The sequence below is a fragment of the Lemur catta genome, chromosome 12 (assembly GCF_020740605.2).
Source record: "Lemur catta isolate mLemCat1 chromosome 12, mLemCat1.pri, whole genome shotgun sequence".
In the NCBI taxonomy this organism is placed as follows: Eukaryota; Metazoa; Chordata; class Mammalia; order Primates; family Lemuridae; genus Lemur; species Lemur catta.
In genome coordinates this window covers 4095073-4117391 of record NC_059139.1, presented here as the reverse complement: position 1 = coordinate 4117391, position 22319 = coordinate 4095073, and the positions used below count along the sequence as shown (strand labels likewise).

Sequence of the window (22319 nt, the reverse complement as noted above, 5' to 3'; positions counted from 1 at the left end):
GGTGTCAGGTAGCTGAGGGCGTGCACAGTGGCTTCTTCAAGAGAGGTGGTGTGAGTGGAAAGCAGGTCAAACGTAGGAAGAGAGCGATGCTTGGCATCCCTGCAGTCCCCACCACGGAGAGGGCCAACTGCGACCAAGTCAAACCCCAGGAGGCTTTAGAATTGATCCTGGGGGTTATTGAGGGGGATTTTGAGTCAATAAAGGAAGGGGACCACCAGAGCTGATGGGAACGTGCTTGGTTTAAAACAAGTAAGGCAATTGGCAATGGTAGCATGATTACTGTTTCGGAAATACTGCCCGGTTCAACCCACCATCAAGGTTTAACCACAAGGTTGAGGTTGGACATCAGAAGGAAGTCCAGCTAGGCAAGAGAGGCCCAACAGAGACGCCTGCCCTCGGAGCCCTGGGGTACAGTGGGGAGAAGGAGGAAGCTGGGGGGAGACCCTGGCCCAGGGTGGGGAAGAGTGTCAGACAGGCCAGGGGGGACAGTGGGGCGGAGCTTTTGCCTCCATCACAGCCTGGAGCAGCCACCTCCGTCCCTGGCATGCCAGGCAGGAGGGGGTCCAGGCTGTGAGGAAGCAGCAGGCCCACAGGGACTCGCAGACGCCTGGGGACAGCTCAGAGGGAAGCTGAATTGTGGTAAGGAGGCCAGCGGCTCACCACGCCAGGCCAAGGACTGTGGGCTGGGACCCTGGGTGCAACAAGCTCCCGGAGAGCCCCAAGCCACGAGCAGGGGCTATAGAGGGGCACAGCGGGCCAGGGGCCAGCAGCCCTGACCATTTAGAGAGAGGCCAGAGCCCGGTTCCCTGAGGAACAGCCTCCAGCCCCAGTCCTGAGGGCCTTTCCATGTAAGTGAGACGGTGGACAGTGCCAGGGTCCCCAAGTTGAATTCCCTAGAGCTGGCCAAAAACCACAAAAAAACTTTCCCAATAAGCTTTTTTTTTTTTTAAAGAAGTCTCCTTTCCAAATCACTGTAGATAGTAAACAAAAGAAGTTGCAAAAAAACAAATATTAAAAATAGAAAACATGATAAAAGAAAGAACATTTCAATGTAGTAATCAGTAAAAGAATTAGAGCTACCTTATTAAATGGCAAAGTCCATTTATTATGTTGTTAAAGACAACAAAGCAAATGACATTTAAAAACTTCAAATAGGAGATAGGCAAGGAAATACCAGATGACTTTAGCAAGAAAAAAAAGCAGTAAGGCAACCTTCTTATCAAAGTAGAATTCAAGTCACAAAGCATTAAACAGGATTATTTCATCTTGATAAAAAGTATAGACTATGGGGGGGAAAGTTTTGCAAAGCAGCAACAGCAAAACATAAGGCAAAAACTATTAAGAGGAAAATTAGCTATGGAAGAAAAATAAGATTGCAGAGAATTTTAACACTATAATTAATATGTTTGAATTAGCAAAGAACAAACGGCATAAACCTTAAAAGGTGGCCTTGTTATTGTTACAAAAGGTGATCGATCTTTCTTCAGGCTACAAAAGAAAACTCAAAATCCACACAGGAGAAACTTCACAGAAAATAATCTTTACTATATCCATACATGGGGAAAAAAACAAAAAATTTTAAATAAAATCCTCCAAATGGATGAAAAGTAAAAAGCATCATCCTAAATGAAAATTATTTTCTTAAAAATATTTAGATCAAAGAAAACCTATGCAGTACAACTGGAAATTATTTAGAATAACAACTATAGGAACATTATTAAGCATAAGGAAATGTGGTTAGTGTTACTTAGAAAAAATATGCAGCCTCAAAACCTAAAAACTCTTGGTGAGGTGGTGCATGCCTGCAGTCCCAGCTACTTGGGAGGCTGAGGCAAGAGGATCTCAAGTTCAAGCCCATGCTGGGCAAAACAGTGAGACCCCCATCTGAGAAAAATAAAATAAAATAAAAACAACAGGAAAAAAAAAAAGAAAGAAAAAGAAAAAATATCCTAAAACTGTGCTTGCTAAGAAAATAAACAAATGCAGTACTCTTTCTATACAGTTATGCACAGCACAAAAATATCTACCCAAAATTAGAATAGATAGCAAGATAAAAGCAGAAATTAAAATATTAGGAAATACAAAGGACATTACAGTAGTCCCCCTTTATCTGAAGGAGAATCATTCCCAAACCCCCAGTGAATGTGTGAAACACAGACAGTATCAAACCCTATATAGTCTGTTTCTAAATTAGGCACAGTAAGAGATTTAATCACCTCTACTATTCAATATTGTTCTCAAAGTGTACTTTAGCAAGCAGCAGCAAAACAAAAGTAACATCTTCAATGTTGCAAAACATAACTCTAGGATATTTGCAAATGATTATGACTGCAAAGTTAGAAATCCTAAGAATAACAAAAAAAAAACACTGGAATTCATAAAATAATTTTAGAGCATAGCTGGAAACAACAAATATACAAACATGAACAGCTTTGGTCTATCCTAGTTAAAAAATGTATCGGGGAACAAATTTTCATTCACAACAAACAAAACATTAAATATCCAAAAATAACCTTAACAGAAATGTACAAGATTTATATAAAGAGACAGGAAGAGGTCTGAAAGAGTATGTGAGACCGTACGATACAGAGAAGCAGATGTGAGGGCTGAAGACGATGGGATTGTGCAAGGTTTGAGAGTGAAGTGTTGATTCAGTACATTAACACTAATCATACACAACACGACTGAACTTTTAACTGTGATGTTATTAATTCTTTAATCATGCTAATTAACACAATTGAGTTACAGCTTTGAGGAAACAGAGGGCAGTGAGACCTAAGATAGACCAGGATTTCCTTCTGTGTTAGTCATTCACTGGTTGTATTCTGGCGAAGCAGCGGGGGTGCATCCAGGCTTGAGTCAACCCGGACTTGTGCACATGTGAGTTCTTCCAGCAAAAACGGGGCAGGGGCAGAAGTCAGATTCACAGCGAGCATCTCTGGGGCTGAGACCTTCCGGGCAGGTCTGCCTTCCAGACCACAGGATCCCAAATCCATCAAGATTGGCTGTAACTTTTGAGGTTTTCTGAGGTGACCCAAACTATTATTTATTGCCTTAGTGTTTCAAGCAATTATTTGGTCAGAAAAAGGGCCCAAGTTCATATAAGAACAAACTCTTCAAAAGCATTGTTTTTTATTGAAGTGACATGCAGCCACATCACAAGAGGTTCTCTGTGCCAATTCTAAAACCATAAGAGACTCTAAAAACCACAAATACACGCAATATAGTTTCTGTACGAAAACCACCAAGGGGAGGAGGGGGCTCCCGCAGGCTCTGGTTGGGAGCTGAGCCAGGAAGGGGCAGGGAGGGCGGGAGACCTGAGGGGAGCTCTGGAGGTCCCAGCCAGATCCCAACGCACACCTGGGCTCCCCAAGTCCTCTCTTCTCTGTTTCCAGCCCCCAGTTAAGAGTGGCGGGAACAGAGACAGCAACCGGGCAGCTGGCCCAGGCGGGAAGGGGCCCTTCCGGCGTGTTTGTTAGACTTTCACAGTGGCCATGAGAGTCACTGTCCTAGTTGGAGGTTTCTCCTCAGTATCTTTACTTATGTAAGTAGCAAATTTTATCACTGCCACTTCTCTCCACGGGATGTCCAAATGACACAAAAATCACGGGAGTTCATCACAAGATGCCGGGAGAAAACACACAGATGAGTCCAGAGAAAATTTAGAAACCTTTTCAAATAATCAGGTGAAAGAGTGAAAGGGGAAGGAGAGAGCAAAGGACAAAGCAGAAGTGACCATAAAGGTGCAGAAGGTGGGTGGGCCGCCGAGAAGGGTCTTCCAGAGGGGTCCGAGAGCTTTGGTTTGAGTCCCTGCCTCGCTAAGGCGCTCACTGAAGCTGCGATTATTTTCCCTAAGAGGGGCGAGGGCGGCCTCTTGATTCCGTTTAGAACTTCCAAAGTGTCAGCTGAAAAAGGCTTCCCGAAGTCTCTCGGAGGTTATTTTCTGTTCTAATTGTGCTCACAGACAGGCAAGTTTGAGACCCCAATTTGGCCAACTAGTTTTAAGATGATCCTGGTAATTTCTGTCCAGAGACCTAGCCAATTACAGCTCCTTGGACCATAGTTTTTGCTCACAAAGCCCAGCTGGAGCGCCCGCAGGAACGAACTTAACGCACGTGCCGCCCGCTGCGCTGCCCTGCTGACTTGGTACCCTATTCGGGAGCAGCACCTCAAAACCCTACAGACGGCTGAATCCAGCTGGGAAGGCCCCCCACCCCAAACCTGGGGCCGAAAGGAAGGGCCCCTGGGGCTTCTGAGTGGAGGAGGCCTACAAGGAAGGAATAAAGTCTCCAAGACCTCAACCAAAGTGCAGGAAAGTCGGAACTGGAAAGAACTTACTCTAGCTGCACCCCCGACACAGTGCTGAGCATGCAGCTGAGCTCAAGTGCCTCTTGTACGCACTCATGCGCTGGGCCAGGGGGGTGCTGGGAGGAAGGTTGGGTGTTGCCTCGAATCCCACTTCTGACACCAAGGACGTAAACACAAGTTCTCTGGAAAGGAATTTAGAGGAAAGACTACTCCAGTGAATAGTTTGCACAGTGGAGACATGCAGCCTGTGGTATGAAACGAAGATGCATTCCAAGGAACAAAGGCAGAGTTCGGCTTTTATAGAGAAACCTCCCATCCAGGTTCCCAATCAAGTCCACTTATGTGAACAAAGGATTCAAACTTGCTTAGTTCTGATTGGTAGATACAGCTGAGAGTTCCGGACGTTCCAAAGTTGAACAAAGGTGAGAGTTTTGGGGGAACTCAGAGCACATGTGTGACTGCTAGTGAGCAAACGGCCACTTTGCTCTATTTTAAATTTAGGCCCAGTTAGACACTTGGGATCCCTCTTGAAGGACTGGCTGTGTCAGGTTCACATTTGTTCATCCCATGGATGCCTGAAGTGCCGTCTTGTACAGTTAGCGACATGTAGCCAACAGAGGTAAATTTGACGTTAGAAAAGTTATCAGCAGTAATCACCCAGAGCTACAAATCCCTGACCTGTTCAGCTGATTCCAGTCTGATTAGCTTATTACGTAGCTTACACATTTACTAGGAAAAAAATTCCTAGAGCACATTTTGAAAACAATGAAGTAACAGGAAAATTACAAAGATATAATTTATGTAGACTCCAGAGAAACATCATTGAAGAGCTTCAAGTTGAAGATAATTTCATTGACAATGCACTTACAACAAAAATGGAATTAAAATTTTTCTGAATTTGGGGTAATCTTCAAAGTTCTTAAGGTACCACCTAAAATAAGAAAAAAAAAAATTAAAAAGGAATAATTTCATTACTTAGCCATTTAACAAATGCTAACAAAAGTGACAATATTTTTCATAATAAAAGAATACTGGCTTCTTTTAAAAAGTAGTAATTTAAAACTTTAGTGCTTCATATAGTTTCATTTTGTCTATATCATCAATAGTTAAATATATCTCATCATAAGCATGATTCAGAAGAAGTCCCCCATATGACTCATCTTTCTGTTGGGAAGGGAAATCACCGAAATTTGATAAAATGCTGATGCGTACGCTGTGGAGCGACCTTCCCAGACCTGGGCAGTATGTGGACCGGAGGGAGGGCAGGATCACCCTGGTGTTTCTTACGTATCTTCTGGTGGCCAAGAGTTTTCTCCAGGCCCCAGTGGAGAACCACCGTCCCAGCCCAGGGTCTGTAGAGGGGGCACCCAGTCATGTTTCAGGGGCTCTCAAACAGGGCTTAATAAGGATTCAGGAAAACCCAGGAAAATGCAGCATGGCATCGTCCGTGATTTAGCCCTGAGCTCAAAACAAACAGGACCTTCAGTTTTGATATAAATTCCATCAACAGGGGCACACTCACTCGCTTTGGGGTAACAGCCACCTGCTGTTCTCAGGCAAGTTTAACACTGTAATCCTCAAATAGAGAATCAGAACATACTAGACTACCAGGTTCACTTCATATGCGGCTCTGTGGACCCCAAAAGGCATGCAATAACAATTCAGGACCTCTGGGTTAAGCGTCACCTCCCCTGGCCCAAGGTCTAGTGACAGCCCTGTGGCTCAGTGATGCTCGTTGAGATCACGAGGGACCAACGGCTAACAGCTCGACTGACCCGTGTGAAAGCGCGTCACAAGCATGTTCGCCTGTTAGTCACTGAAAGTGTTTACAGCCTTCTAGGGACTGGCACATCCATCACTTGCAAGCTGCCGAGAGCTTCCCCGTGAGTTGGCAGCACTGGGCACTCCCAAAGGAGTTAGGAGGTGAGCTGCTCCCTCCTAGAAACTGCCCACGGAAGACGGACACACTGGCCCCGAGGAAGCTAGGGCAGAGCAAACGACAGCAGGAGTGCTTAGGATCAGCACACACAGGACGGCAGGTAGGGACGGGAGGTAGGACAGGTCGGGGACACTGTGAAGACTCCTCCCAAAGTGCTGGGCAGCAGGGCTGGGCTCCTCATCATGTTAGAAAGAACATTTGATGGGTCAGAGTGTTCTTACCCAATAAAGGTCTATTCACCAAAGAGGTTAAATTCATTTCACAGAAACCGTTATGCAGGAATAAAATACACATTAAATGACTAGAGTAAAATTTTCTTATTTAATCACTGAGATCACTGATTCACCTCAAGAAATTATATTTTACAATATATAAATATGTATGCATAGATTTTTTAAAAAAGGGTAAACAGCATGAATTCTTTTATTTGTCTCATTTATTTTTCTATACCTAGAATTAGAGCTGTCACTTGCGTGATCCCGAACAAGGTTGGGCATTGATTTTTTTGCCTTGATTTTCTTACTTCTGAGCCTGAACTGATGTCCCACGGCCTTCTTGTGGAAAGCCACATGACCCCTAATCATGTGGCCTCACTCCCTGGCATCCAGGTCATGCCAAGGCTGAGGGAACTACCCAAAGTGTTCTTCAGATCGGTTATCGCTTTTGTGACTCACAGACAGCTTAGCGTTCCCAGTTCCTCTAACGTTAAGTCTTCCTTGGGTGCACTTGTCATTGATGTCATTGAATGGGCATTGACAAATCATGCTTTTGTATTTAAGTCTGATGAGTGGAGGACCATGAGAATAAGGAGGCATTTCATAAATATTCTTGCATGTCCTTATTTTTCTAAATCATTACACCATCGATCATGCCTTGAAGACACACTGAATTTGTTTTTAAAGTGACATAAGGGCCGGGTGTGGTGGCTCACACCTATAATCATAGCACTCTGGGAGGCCAAGGCGGACAGATCGTTTGAGCTCAGGAGTTCGAGACCAGCCTGAGCAAGAGTGAGACCCCATCTCTACTACAAATAGAAAGAAATTATCTGGACAACTAAAAATATACATAGAAAAAATTAGCTGGGCATGGTGGCACACGCCTGTAGTCCCAGCTACTTGGGAGGCTGAGGCAGGAGGATCGCTTGAGCTCAAGAGTTTGAGGTTGCTGTGAGCTAGGCTGATGCCACAGCACTCTAGCCTGGGCAACAGAGCAAGACTTTGTCTCAAAACAAAACAAAACAAAACAAAACAGTCTATGATTCTAAATCACATTATATAAAATTAAAAAAAGTGACATAAACTTAACAAACAGGTAGGCATTGCAATAATTTTTTATTTCAATGGAGGCTACATTCAAATGCTGTCCCTTATAGTTGGCCTCCAAGTTCAAGTGCTTAGGTGTGAACAAGCACATGTCTGTACCCTGACTCATTTCACAAAGCTTGTGCCGTCAGCACATGGTTCTACTAAGTAAGCATGGCCACTGGAAGCTGGTGAGGAAGAAAACATTCCTCTTAGAATTCCTTTAAATCCCACCCTTGAAAGAGAACATTTGTTAGCGATCCTGCACCGTTGATCCAGTGTTCCCCAACTAGAGTTTAAACTGTCAATACAATCATTTAGGAATTTAAATACTAGTTATTCTAGAAAGAATTTCACTGTAGTACAATATTGTTTTTAGAACATTATAATAAGTCAAATATAGTGCAAGGAATAGCTCTGTGGAGTGTTTTCTTTCGCAATTAATTTATTTGATGGTTTAATTAGTTGGGTTCACGGAATTATTTTTTTAAAAAGGGTAGTCTTTATTTTGCCCTCAGCTTGTAAGTCCAACATTTCTGAACACACTTCCATGAAACGAAATTGATTAATTCTTTGGGATTTAAAATTGTTTTCAATTTAAACAGCAAATGCCTGACAAAGAGCCCTTTCAACTCATAAATTCTTCCACAAAGAGTACCTTTGGGTTTTCATTAACAGAGACTTTCATTTAGAAAATGCAGTTATTTATTTTCCATTTCTATACATTTCATAATCAAATACTGAGGAGAATTTTCCTGTTTTCATTTGAGAAAACATCTTTACAACTGACTTAATGTGCTCTTTTCCATCTTACTCTGATCCAATTTTTAAAAGTGTCAGTGTTATCTCATTTGTTTTTATTACTGGAAATGAGACATTATTAGCTTCTTCACGTCAAATATTAACAATATAAACAACGTCTTCCCCCAGAGATGGTGACAGGCACACGAAGGTGGCCCTGGGTCCCTGTGCACTGGGCTGTCTAGGGCTGGCACAGTGCTGGGAGGAGGAGGAGGAAGAAGAAGAGGAGGAGGATGAGGAGGAGGAAGGTTACCCAGGCACACGGACACAGGTGGGGCTGAGATCAGCTAGTTCCTGCAGCCATTGTTATGGCATGAAACCTGCTTCTGTTTGAATTACTAGGTTGATGCAAAAGTAACTGCATTTTCAGACCATGAATTTTAAATCATTATAACTAGGCTCAAATACATCTTTATTAATTGAAATAGAAACCATTATAATCGGCACATTTTTGCCAACGAGAAATAAGTTTGTTTATTCCTGTAGTGTAAAAATCCATGCTTTGGGATTCGATGAACTCTTTGAAAGCATTTTCTGCATCCTGCTGGTTGTGGAAGCGCTTTCCCTGCAAAGAGCTGTCAAGATGCTTGAAGAAGTGGGAGTTGGTTGGCGAGAGGTCAGGTGAATATGGCGGATGTGGTGAAACTTCACAGCCCAATTCGTTCAACTTTTGAAGTGTTGGTTGTGTGACGTGTGGTCGGGCATTGTCATGGAGAAGAATTGGGGCTTGTCTATTGACCAATGGCAGCTGCAGGTGTTGCAGTTTTCAGCGCATCTCATTGATCTGCTGAGCAGACTTCTCAGAAGGAATGGTTTCGCTGGGATTCAGAAAGCTGTAGTGGATCAGACCAGCAGAAGACCACCAAACAGTAACCATGACCTTTTCTTGGTACAAGTTTGGCTTTGGGAAGTGCTTTGGAGCTGCTCCTAGTCCAACCACTGAGCTGGTCGTTGCTGGTTGTCGTATAAAATCTACTTTGTATCACATCACAATCCGATCGTGAAATGGTTCGTTGTTGCTGCGTATAAGAGAAGACAACACTTCAAAATGGCGACTTTTTTGATTTTCGATCAGCTCATGAGGCATCCACTTATTGAGCTTTTTCACCTTTCCAAATTGCTTTAAATGCCAAACAATGGTAGAATGGTCAACCTTGAGTTCTTCGGCAACTTCTCATGTAGTTGTAAGAGGATCAGCTTCGATGATTGCTCTCAGTTGGTTGTTGTCAACTTCTGAGGGCCGGCCACTGCACTCCTCATCTTCAAGGCTCTTGTCTCCTTTGCAAAACTTCTTGAGCCACCCCTGCACTGCATGTTTGTTAGCAGTTCCTGGGCCAAATGCGCTGCTGATGTGGCGAGTTGTCTCTGCTGCTTTACGACCCATTTTGAACTGGAATAAGAAAATCGCTTGAATTTGCTTTTTGTCTAACATCATTTCCATAGTCTAAAATAACCACAAAATAAACAGCAAGTAATAAGTCATTAGCAAAAACCACAAAATGAGAAATGTGTACTAATATGATGTATAACATAACCACATTTATTTAGGAATGTATTCTAATATCAAACAGCAAATTTCAATGATGCTAAAACCACAATTACTTTTGCACCAAGCTTAGTATTTTCTCAGCCTTTTTAATGTATATTTAGTTTAAAGTGACAGCATATTATTTCAGCCAAGCCTGTGACAATGTCACCTAGCAGAGGAGGAAGTGGAAGGCTTCAGAAATCACATGCGCTGCCTTTATTTCCTAAAACCCCATTTAAAATGGCTGGAAGCTGGTGCGTCAGTTTCCTGCAGCTGTGGGAACAAAGTACACCAGCAGGGTGGCTTAAAACCAGAGCCATTTACTCTCTCACGGTTCTGGAGGGCTTAAGTCTGAAATCCAGATGGCACCAGGACCACGCTCCCCCCGAAGGACGTTACACTTCTGTCTCTTCCAGCTCTGGTGGCTCCAGGTGTTCCTTGGCTTGTGGCAGCATCACTCCAATCTCTGCCTCCATCTTCACGTGGCCTTCTTCCCTCTGTGTCTTCACGTGGCATTCTCCTCTGTGTACGTCGGTGTCCAAATTTCCCGTTCTTATGAAGACCCGGGTCACACTGGAGTAGGTCCACCCTACTCCAGTACAACCTCACTAACTAGCTCTGTAACAACCCCATGCCCTCCTAAGGTCCCAATCACAGGTACCTGGGCTAGGACTTCCACACATCCTTTTGGTGGGCACAGTTCAACCCAGAACAGCAAAGTCGTTCCTGACCTCCAGCATCTCCTGCCGCTCTTGGAGTCATAACCCCTTTTCTGAGACCCTCTTTGCCTTTAGACCCCTCTGTCTTTTTCAGCAGCTTTGGGATTTAGAGAGGTCATGGCTCTCTGGTCTAGCAATCTCCTCACTGCCTACGTGTAAAAATACCGAGCTCCCTGGCACAATGGAGTGTCTCAAAAAAGTGTAGGGCGTTTCTCTTAGGGACCTCGTTGGCTCTCTCCCTTACACTATAATTTCTTCAAATATTGGCCAAACAGACATTCCAGATCTGGCCTTTCTCCTCCATTATCTCCAACAATAATCCTTTGCATTTTCAAATCCATGGTGAGGCTGGGAAGTACACTTAGGTATTCTGCCTTGAAAAAGTCTGTACTTTTTCCACTATACCATGATATCAATTATTCTTTTAGCTTTTTATCTCTGTCCTTGTTCCCAGAGGAGATGATAAACTCCACAAAGTAGGGCGGTGCTACACACTTCTGCACAGCTCATGGCATCGGCAGACCTGGAGACTTCAGCGAAACATCTCGAGTGGATCATCCCAGGAAGGGGTGCGGGGCCCTCTAGTTCAGAGAACAGAAGTGATAAATGTGCACTCAAGGTCAACCCGCTTGCTAAGCCAGACTTCCATCCTTTGGCATCACGGGCACGTGCCAGCGGTAGGGCGGGTGAAGGACCGTGCACACTTGCTGAGCTCTCTCCCTTCTCAATGGGATGTGCCTCCCAAGTGGTCTCACTTTGCTCCCAAACCTCAGTTTCCTCATCTACTGGATTAGAAAGATGTTCTGTAAATTTATTTCAGCTTTGACGTCCTTTGATTTCTTTTATGAGTTTGTTGGTCAAATGGATCATAAGCTCTTTTGGGGATCAGATAAAAGCCGAGTACCCCCTTTCTGGAAAACTATGTTGTTTCAGGGGGCACACAAAGCCTCTGTAGCCCACGAGAGACCCCAGCTCCAGAGCTGTGCCCAAGCCACCACACGGCCAGAGATCTCTTGCACGCGTGAGTGCCGGGAGCGACCTGACACTGGGACTTGCCTCCCGCTCCGGGACTCCGCTAAGGGCGGCGTCCACAATCCCGCTCTCACCCAGTCAGTGTTCTCAGTTTCAGCCAGTGATTTCCAGCCCAGATCCCCCAATCCCCTGCTTGGTATTTAACTTGACCACTGACTCCAGCAGCATAAATCCAGGGAGGCTGAGCATGTGGCAGAGAAAACAACTGCGCTGATGTGGATCGGAAGCTTCCCTACAGCTGGGTTATTCTACAGACATTTGCTGGGTGTTGTACTTGTCGGGGGGAGGGCAACCCGCAGCCTTGGGGCCACATGTGGCCTTCTGGATCCTTAAGTGTGGCCTTTTGACCGGGTTCAAATTTTACAGAACAAATCCTGTTAACAAATGGATTTGTTCTGTGAAGTTTGGATTTGGTTGACCACATGTGACCTTGAGGCCACAGGTTTCCCACCTCTGACCAGGATTCAGAAATTTAACTTAATATTGACATTTCAAAAATCTAACCTGAAAATTGTTATTACAAAGTCAAAGAACAAATTGAAAACATCAAAAGTATTTTTAGAACTTACTGGTGATGCTTCTGTGCTATGGGCAATAAAATACAAAACGTGAACAGAGCGAACGCCCCGCCTTGGAGAGACCAGCTGGCAAGCGCGTAGCCGCACCACTCCACGATTTCCCCAAAATAGTTGGCTGCAGTTACATATTCAAACAATCCTCCTGGAAGAAAACATAGACCAAAGTGGTGCATTTACTACACAATGATACCTAGTGAAATAATGACTTAACAGATGCTAGTGAATACTTACTAGGAGAACATAAATTCAGCTATGGAAAAATATAACCTTTATAGAATATTAATCAATGAGATATATTCAACATCACAAGTTTTATTACTCTATATCAAAAGTTCTGACAGCCCATTATACATTTATATTGCTACCTATTTATCTGAATACACAAACCTACAGTTACAGTGGAGGACTTTAACATGGCACTTCAACAGTTAACAGATCATGCTGACAAAACCTAAGCAAGCATGTAGAATACAGAATGACTAACAAGGAGCCAGCTCAATAAAAGGGAGCTATATAGAACCCTAGAGCAACGATTCAAGAAAATGTTAATTTTCAAGCACAGATTCACTTCTTCATTCATTAAATCTTCACAAATGCATTGAGTCTGCATTATAGACTACGCCCTGCCTGGGCACCTGGACAGACCCCCTCCACACATCTAGAACCATAAATCCCAGCGCCATGAACAAGGAAGGCACAGAGCACATGGAGGGTGAGGGGGCAGGGCAGGGGTGGGGGGGTCACCGTCACAGACAGAGTGGCTGGGAACAGGCCTCACTGCGCAGGTGAGGGTGGATCCAAGGCTGGCAGGTGAGGGTCAGCCAGCAGGTGTTGGGGGCAGGAGCGCTCCAGGCAGGGGAAGGGCTGCAGCAAAGGCCAGGACACTGCAAGGACCAGGGGAAGGGCGGGAGGGGGCCCTGGCAGAGAGGGAGGACAGGAGGGCCATCTTTGGGGGTCACCCTCAGGCTGTGGCTTTGGGGCTGGTGAAGGGGATTGCTCAAGGGTCTCCTAGAGAGGCCCGGCGTGACCTGCTCCAGGTCCTAATGTGCCTCTCTGTCTGCCAAGCTGAGAATATTCTGTAGGCATGTAAGGGCGGAACTTTTTTTTTTTTAAGTGATTACATAAAATCAATTTCAACAAATACTCCAGCACAGCATAGAGACTGCATCTCTGCATCTCTAAACACACAGCAGGAGGGCTCTGGCTGGAGCTGAGCTGGTTTTCTTCTTAGAAAGAAAGAAAATGGTTTTGCTGAGTCCAAGACAGCAAAGTACTTTTTTTTTCATTTGAGGAAGGTACAGTACATGGATGTTTGTGATAATCGAGTTCTCTACTTTACTGTAAGCTTGGAATAATTCACAGTTGTAAAATAATGCCAATATTCACTGGTAAGTAAACTTTTTTACGATAAGATAAAATGTAAAAATATAAAACTTAATGCCAAATAAAGATAATGTCATTCATGTAGAATGTGTGGTCACTGTGCGCCTGCAGAAACATCCACAAGGATGTGCCCCAAAGCATTTAATGCAGTGTTCCTTCTGAGCCGTGGGATTTAATCAGTCACACTTTGTTAGTGACTTGTTTCTGTAACTGTCTCAATATTCTACAGAATTATGTCTTCATCATCTGTGTCTCATCAGGGCCCTGGGCAGCTGAATCCCAGCAGTGGAAATACCTTTGCACTCTGCCACGCAAATGCCATGTTACCCCAAAGACAGACGGCCTTGGGGCAGGGCTGGGGAGTGGAGGCTGGGACAGCTGACGCCTGGCTGCATCCTGCACGGTGACCCTTCCCTCCAAATGCCCAGCATGGAAAGCATGTTATCTGGTGGAACCACAAGGGAGGGCTGGTGAGCACGTTATTAGTTAAGAAAACCTGTAGATGCCAATCTACTGAAAGATGTCCCCTTAATACACAGTTGGCTTAAGGGCAGCATGTTACAAAACGAGGAGGCATAGCTGTCACACACAGCCCACAGCACTTGTGCTGTACCCCAGTTCAGCCTGCATGTCCTGACAATCAGGCATCTTAACTGCGCATCTCTTTATTTCCACATCCATTCATGTTGTCACCTCCCTCCTTTATTTCTGAAAGTCACCGCATGGCTGCTGGACGTAGATGGCAACCTGTGTGTGAGGAACCCTGAACCTGCCGAGGGAAAACGCCCCCTAAGATGAAGAGCATGCGGTGAGGCGGGGGTCACAGCGCCGCCCTCGGCAGGGTCCTCCCAGGGCTCAGCAGCCACGTTCCTGTGCCACGGATGATTTCGTGCGAGGGACGTCAGGGATACGTAACATTCTGGGCTTCCGTGTTCCTTGGGCGTCTCACGGTGCTGGCCGTCGGGCCCTGGCACTGACTGGCGCTGCCAAGAATCTGACGAACTTTCCCGTAACAGTCACCAGCTGCACGGAGTCATCTCATCATTGGGCGTCTCCCGGCGCCTTCCCCCGGCACACGGCGGGCTCCTTCAGTTGGTGGACTTGAGTCTTGTTTTACTTCGCAAGAGCTTTCTTGAACTAGTTTTTAACATATGTTCTGTCCCAGTGCATTGGATTTCTCCTCCACCAACTTCCCCGTGCACAGGATGGGCCTCCCCTCCCGGCCTTCTCCAGTCCAGCCATCGCTAAAGACATCTCTTGGGTTTCATTCTCTAACATGCTTTCTGTAGTGTCTCTCTTTCTCTCTCTCTTTTTTCTACTTTTTGGCCTTGAGTGCCTTTTGATTTAATGAGTGGAAATAAAGAATTTTTGAAGCAATTTCTTCCCACAGGCTTATGAGTTCCCATCTTGACTTTACCCAAAGTCCGGCACCCTCTCCTGCTGTCTGGGAGTCCAGGCAAACTTCTGCACTTCACTGGGTTTGTCCTCAGACCTGCCGTGACACCCACAGCCAGAGAGGACCAGGGACATGCCCACAGGCAAGGAAGCTGGGTTCATCCCTCACTGCAGGAAGGAGGCTGCACACCATGAGGAGCCCTGGTGGGGAGGAGGTCTCTCTACTGCGACAGCAAAAAGCTAAGTCGTAGTCTGCAGGTTCCTTCCGGGTGCTCTCTAGCTGATGGGCACAGACCCTGCAATCGCTTCATTCACATTTTAAAATTCATGTTGGAATTTTTATTATAATTTTCCTCTGCTTTGTGAAACACGTTTTGCTGCTGTTTTGTCTTTCCCTGTAGGGCGTCTGCACAGATCTTGTCATCAAACCTTTTTTGTTCTTCAGGTTTGGAGAATACATTGGATTAGAACAGAGATCAGCCACCGACAGCATGAAATGGAGGGAAAGGCCCCTCCAGTTCGGATGCCCCTGACCTCTCTGCCACCAGCCAGGTTTGGGCGGGCTCTCCTGCTGGGACCCTGCTTCTCAGGGCGTGCCCTCCCTTTTGCAAACGGTGTTTCTCAAATCTGCCACTCTCAGCTTCTGGCATTTTTGTGTATTTACATCCTGCCTCCCCTGGGCTCGTGCCCTGTCCCTTCTCCGTCTGACAACCTAATAACGTACCTTAAAGAATTAGAAAAGCAAGTACAAACTAAACCCAAAATTAGTAGAAGAAATAATAAAGATCAGAGCAGAAATAAAACTAAAACCAAAAAAATACAAAAGATCAATGAAATGAAAAGTTGTTTTGTGAAGAGAGGAAAAAAATTGACAAACCTTTAGACAGACTAAGAATAAAAGAGAGAAGACCCAAATAAATAAAATCAGAGATGAAAAAGGAGACATTACAACTGATACCAAAGAAATTCAAAGGATTAATAAAGACTACTATGAGCACCTATATGTTAATAAATTGGAAAACCAAGAAGAAATCAATAAATTCCTAGACATATACAACCTACCAAGAGTGAATCATGAAGAAACCCAAAACCTGAATAGACCAATAACAAGTAATGAGAACAACACTGTAATAAAAAGTCTCCCATCAAAAAAACAAAACAAAACAAAACAAAAAACCCAGGACCTGATGGCTTCACTGCTGAATTCTACCAAACTTTTAAAGGAGAACTAATACTAATCCTACTCAAACTATTCCAAAAAACTGAGGAGGAGGGAATACTTCCAAACTCATTCTATGAGGCCAGTATTACCTCGACGCCAAAACCAAAGACAAGGACATCACACACAAAAAATGAAAACTACAGGCCAATATCTCTGATGAACATAGATGCAGAAATCCTCAACAAAATACTAGTAAATTGAATTGAACAATACATTGAAAAGATTATTCATTATGATCAAGTGGGATTCATCTCAGGGATGCAAGGATCAGTCACCACATGTGAATCAATTAATGTGATACATCATATCAAAAGAATGATCATTTCAATCGATGGTGAAAAAGCATTCAATAAAATTCAACATTGCTTCATGAGAAAAACTCAAACAACTGGGTATAGAAGGAACATACTTCAACATGATAACAGCCATATACAACAGACCCACAGCTAGTATCACACTGAATGGGGAAAAATGGAAGGCCTTTCCTCTAAGATGTGGAGTAAGGCAAAGATGCCCGCTTTCATCATTGTTATTCAACACGGTACTGGAAGTGCTAGCTAGAGCAATCAGACAAGAGAAAGAAATAAAGGGCGTCCAAATTGGAAAGGAAAAAGTCAAATTATCTTTGTTTCCAGGTGATATGTTCATATATTTAGAGACACCTAAAGACTCCACCAAAAAAACTGTTAGAACTGATAAATTCAGTAAGGTTGCAGGATACAAAACCAACATACAAAAATTAGTAGCATTTCTATATGACCACAGTGAATAATCTGAAAAAGCAAGAAAGTAATCCCACTTACATAGCTACAAATAAAACAAAATACCTAGGAGTAAACGTAATCAAAGAAGTGAAAGATCTCTATAATGAAAACTATAAAACATTGCTGAAAGAAATCGAAAAGGACAGACACTAAAAAATGGAAAGATATTCCATACTCATGGATTGGAAGAAATCAATATTGTTAAAATATCCATACTATCCAAAGTAATCTACAGATTCAATGCAATCCTCATCAAAATACCAATGACATTCTTCACAGAAATAGAAAAAATAATCCTAAAATTTATACAGAACCACAAAAGACCCAGAATAGCCAAAGCCATCTTAAGCACAAAGAATAAAACTGGAAGAATCACATTACATGATTATACAACAGAGCTGTAGTAACCAAACAGCATGTTACTGGCATAAAAAACAGACACACAGACCAATAGAACAGGACATGGAACACAGAAATAAATCCACACATCTAGAGTGAACTCATTTTCAACAAAGGTGCCAAGAACATACATTGGGAAAAGGACAGTCTCTTCAATAAATGGTGCTGGGAAAACTGGATATCCATGCAGAAGAATGAAACTGGACCCTTATCTCTCACTATATACAAAAATCCAATCAAAATGGATTAAAGACTTAAATCTAAGCTTCAAACTATGAAACTATTAAAAGAAAACATTGGGAAAATACTTTAGGACATTGGTCTGGGCAAAGACTTCTTGAGTAATATCCAGACAGTACAGACAACCAAAGCAAAGATGGACAAGAGGGATCACATCAAGCTAAAAAGCTTCTGCACAGCAATGAAATAAAGTGAAGAGGCATCCCACAGAATGGGAGAAAATATTTGCAAACCATCCATCTGATAAGAGATTAATAACTAGAATGCATAAGGAGCTCAAACAACTCAATAGGAACAAATCAAATAATCTGATTTAAAAATGGGCAAAAGATCTGAATAGACATTTCACAAAAGAAGATGTACAAATGGCCAATAGGTATATGAAAAAATGTTCAACGTCATTAATCATCAGAGAAATGCAAATCAAAACTACAATGAGATATCATTTCACCCCAGTTAAAATGGCTTTTATCCAAAAGACTGGTAATAATGAATGCTGGCGAGGATGTGGAGAAAGGGAACCCTCGTACACTGTTGGTGGGAATGTAGATTAGTACAGTCACTATGGAGCACAGTATGGAGGTTCCTCAGAAAACTAAAAATAGAACCACCATATGATAGAGCAATCCTGCTGCTAGGTATATACCCAAAAGAAAGGAAATCGGTATATTGAAGAAATATCTGCACTCCCATATTTATTGCAGCACTATTCACAATAGCCAAGATTTGGAATCAGCCTGAGTGCTCATTAATGGATGAATGGATAATGAAATTGTGATACATATACACATAAAAAAGAATGAAATAAGCCAAGCACAGAATGACAAATCTGGCATGTTCTCACTCAAATGTGGGAGCTAAAAATTAAAACAATTGATGTCATGGAGACAGAGAGTAGAAGGATGGTTGGTTATCAGAGGCAGGGAAGGGTATCAGGGAGGGGGGATAGAGGGGGGATAAAGTGGGGATGGCTAATGGGTGCAAAAATATAGTTAGAATGAGTAAGATCTAGTATTTGATAGCACAACTATAATCAGTAATAAGTTATGGTATACCTTAATATAAATAAAAGAGTGGAATCGGAATGTTCCTAACACAGAGGAATGATAAATACCAGAAGTGATGGATACCCCAATTATCCTGATTTGATAATTACATGTTGTATGCCTGTATCAAAACATAACATGTACCCCATAAATATATGCAACTATTATGAGTACATTAAAAAATTAAAACTTGAAAAACTTAACAGTGACTCATATTGAAAATTGGCAATAAATAAATACTATAATGCTATTTATTAGAGGTGGCAAAACTAAAATAGCAAGGCACCATGCAATGCAACTTTAAAATGAATTCTTCAATATCAGTACATACCCCTGGGTATTTTGTATCCAGTCTCCCCTGGTTTTCTGAGATTCCTTAGGATATGATCTGAATGGATGTTTATTAGCATGCCTATTAACCACAAGACAAAACCTAAAGAAAAAAATACAAGATTGTTATGCTTAATGAATTACAAAATTTTAAGAGCCCAAGCCTGATGGAACAGAATTATTGTAATCTTTCAGATTCTAATTATTAGTACAACATATTAGCCATAACTGGTAGTAAAAAATCATTAAGCACTGCTGTCAGGAATGCCAAATAGGGCTTTGTTTTTCTAATAATACTAATACATTATCTAATCCATTCAAAATACTTTAACCGGATGGCCACAGTCTATGTTTTTAGGATGATAGGTATGAACAGAAATATATTTTCTGACTGGCACAAGGCTCCTTTCCCGGAGAGGTGTTGGCAGCCTCAAGGAGTCAGCACACCAGGCAGACTTTTCTCACAGCCGCTGCACGAGGCAATGCTACCATCTCCACCTCTCAGGCGAGGAGAGGCACGGTACCAGTACTAGCTGCACACAGGCCCCTTGAGGCGTGGTAGCTGGTCCTCTTCTTTCATTCCAAGCTCGTTTGAACAAATTAATGCATGTCCATGCCTTCCCCACCACGGATCTCCTGGGATTTCATCAATCAGCATTCCTCCCCAGCTCCTGACAAGAATCTTTCACTGCCAGCTGCAGGGCTTCCCATCCCACAGCGCCCCAGTGGTTTCTCTCCCATCCTCACGAATATTCAGGGGTTTTTCATCACTTAAAGGAGACTTCTAGGTATCACATCAATTAATTCCAACAAGAAAAGGCAAAATGCCACCACAGTGTTTTATAAAAGGAGGTTAATTTGATCATTTGTGAAAAGCAGATGGTGCTTAATGGTGGCATTCAATTCAATATCAAAGAAATTTACTTTTGGGGTATCATTATTATTAATTATTCATCACTTATCCCAGTGACATCGAATAATTTTTCAGTTAGAACAAGGGACAAGGACATGGAAAGCCTTCTGGCCTGCAGACAGGGTTTCAAGATTTTTTGTTTTCCTGATTTCACCACTGCAAGCAGCTTTTTTTCCTAAGCAGTTCATATGAAATTTCATAAGCCGCTTATTGGGTCCATAAATTTATCATTGATTTGCTACCTTTTTGGATTTCAGTATGTCCCCTTTAGGTGATCTGGCTTCCAATATGAGGTTCTAGAAAGAATCATGTCTGAATAATATGCTTACTTTATTCTTCTTCTAGGGGACAAGTTCCCTTGACTGATTGTATTGGAAGAAAGCCAGTATTTGTGTTTATCTAAGCTAAACATTTAATTCCATTTGTAAGGCTCTTAAAATCTTTGTATAAACTCTTTTAGATTAATCACTTTTACTGTCATAAAAATCTTTTGTTAGAGTTTTATTATTATTTGCTTAGCTCTTCGTGATAATTATACAAATATAATTAATTACTCATGTGAGTACATGTTGGTCTCCTCACAAAAACAATAAACTCTATGAAATAAATTTAACACAAAAAGGTAACCTAGTTTGTTTCCCAACTGGCATATTTTTCATTTTCAAATCCTTCTGTTTAATTGCAGAGAAGCCAAGATGTTGTATAAAATTTGTTGGTGTCTTAAGTTTTCGACCAGTTTCAAAGGCATCTCTAGGTGATGAGGTAGGTATGTCTGCAGGGCTGCTCTGAATGACATTTAAGTTCACAGACCAAAAGGATTCTGCTGCTGTTCATCTTAGAAATGATTCCTGTGAGAATCTGAAAACTTGGAAACCTATATCTTTTAGTTAAAAAAAAAAAGAAAAGAAATTCCCCATCCTCTGATTCTCTGCCACTCACCTCTGGGCACTCAGCTTGGTGAAGTGGTTGAAATCACCGCTCTGCCCCTTCCTACATTTAGATCTGGGGACAGGTGTTTGACCCCTCTGACCTTTCATGTTTCATCTGAAAAGCATCATTTCTGTCCCAGAGAAAGTGGGGAGGCAAAAAGCATGTGTTACTCACAGGAACTCGAAAGTATATTCTTTCTCTTCTTCTGATAGGTGGAGTGGAAGAAAATGAGGAAGTCAAAAAGCAGGTAAATCAACAAGATTTGGGGGGTTCCATATGCTAAAAATAATTCAGTCTAGAATTTCATGGAGGCACAGATTTCTGGGGGTAGAAAAGGATCTTGAAACACTTTCTCAGACAACCTTCATTTCAGAGAGGAGGAACAGGTTTCTCACTGTACCCATGCTCAGTTATGATGAGGGCACTGCTGCTGGAATACAATTTTAATTCACTGAAAAAATAGGACTGAGAAATGTGAAAGTTTATAAATTCGTACACATAGAGAAAAAGCAAAATGAAATGTAAGGTCAATTTATGTAGCTTAAGGTGAGGCATTGCAGGGTAGTTTGAAAATTGAACGACTGATTTCAGACTCTTAGAACACTATCATGGGTGTGAGCTCCATCTGAATATGCTCTCATTTCTAAATGCTGGAAGGACTACATAAATAACAGAAGAGCCTACCTTAAGATTCTTCAAATTATGAATTTTTAACGCTCTCACAAATTGTTTCAACTGCTAATGTTTTATTTTCAATTTTGTTCAGAACTTGTAAGGTTATAATTACTAGCTGAAAATGTACATTAATTCACATTAATTGATACAAGTAAAAAAATTCAAAATCTTCACAAAACTAAAAGTTTATTCAAGTTCATATAACCATAGAAACCTAATTGCATTGTTGGAAGATCACCCAGTCTGGCTTTTTCTCACTTCACAGAGGAAACTGCAGGAGATTCAAGGCCAGTCTTAGGTTATGCGGTCAGTGAGGCCCAAGTCTCTTGGGTCTTATTGAGAGTCACTGTACCTTCTCCTGGAGCTTGTTGCTATTTTTAGGTTTTCAGTCTGAATAGGCATCTGTGCCTCAGGCCAGAGTGGGCGAAGGTGTCCTGCACCTGCATCACTGCCCTGCCCCTGCCCTGCCCTGCTGTGGAGTGGGGACAGCCTGGCCCTCCTGCTCTCTCCTCGGGGGAGCTTACAGACCACCACAGGCTCTGTTTTCTCAAGAAGTTTGAGCTTCCTACCTAGAAACTACTGGGACATGAAGACAAAAGCGATGATTTGAATGTGGTGGAGTTTGTAGCTGTGAACACTCACCTATTACGAAACGGGGGTCTGTCACCCAGTCATCGGCATACACTGCATATTGGCTCAAGTATCTGCTTTGCAAATAGCCGTTATAGGCGCAGAAAAAAAATGCTACTACACACGAATACACCGGTGTCGGTTTTCCTCCTCGAATCAGAAATGGGAAAATCAATGACCTTC

General features: G+C 42.7%; 1 protein-coding gene across 2 annotated transcripts in view; it reads right to left on the bottom strand.

Annotated features, from left to right (window-relative positions):
- Window positions 1-3115: 3115 nt before the first annotated feature.
- The window catches only part of SRD5A1 (steroid 5 alpha-reductase 1), a 36292-nt gene continuing 17088 nt past the window's right edge, over window positions 3116-22319 (bottom strand). Inside the window, exons 2-5 of one of the 2 annotated variants that reach the window (XM_045566142.1) lie at window positions 22149-22315; window positions 18990-19091; window positions 12201-12351; window positions 3116-5239 (exon numbers count right to left, since the gene is read on the bottom strand). In XM_045566142.1, the coding sequence (XP_045422098.1) occupies window positions 5173-5239; window positions 12201-12351; window positions 18990-19091; window positions 22149-22315 (487 nt within the window). In that variant the 3' untranslated portion in view covers window positions 3116-5172. The remainder of the gene's footprint in view (window positions 5240-12200; window positions 12352-18989; window positions 19092-22148; window positions 22316-22319) is intronic. The other variant, XM_045566143.1, reaches the window with a different exon arrangement.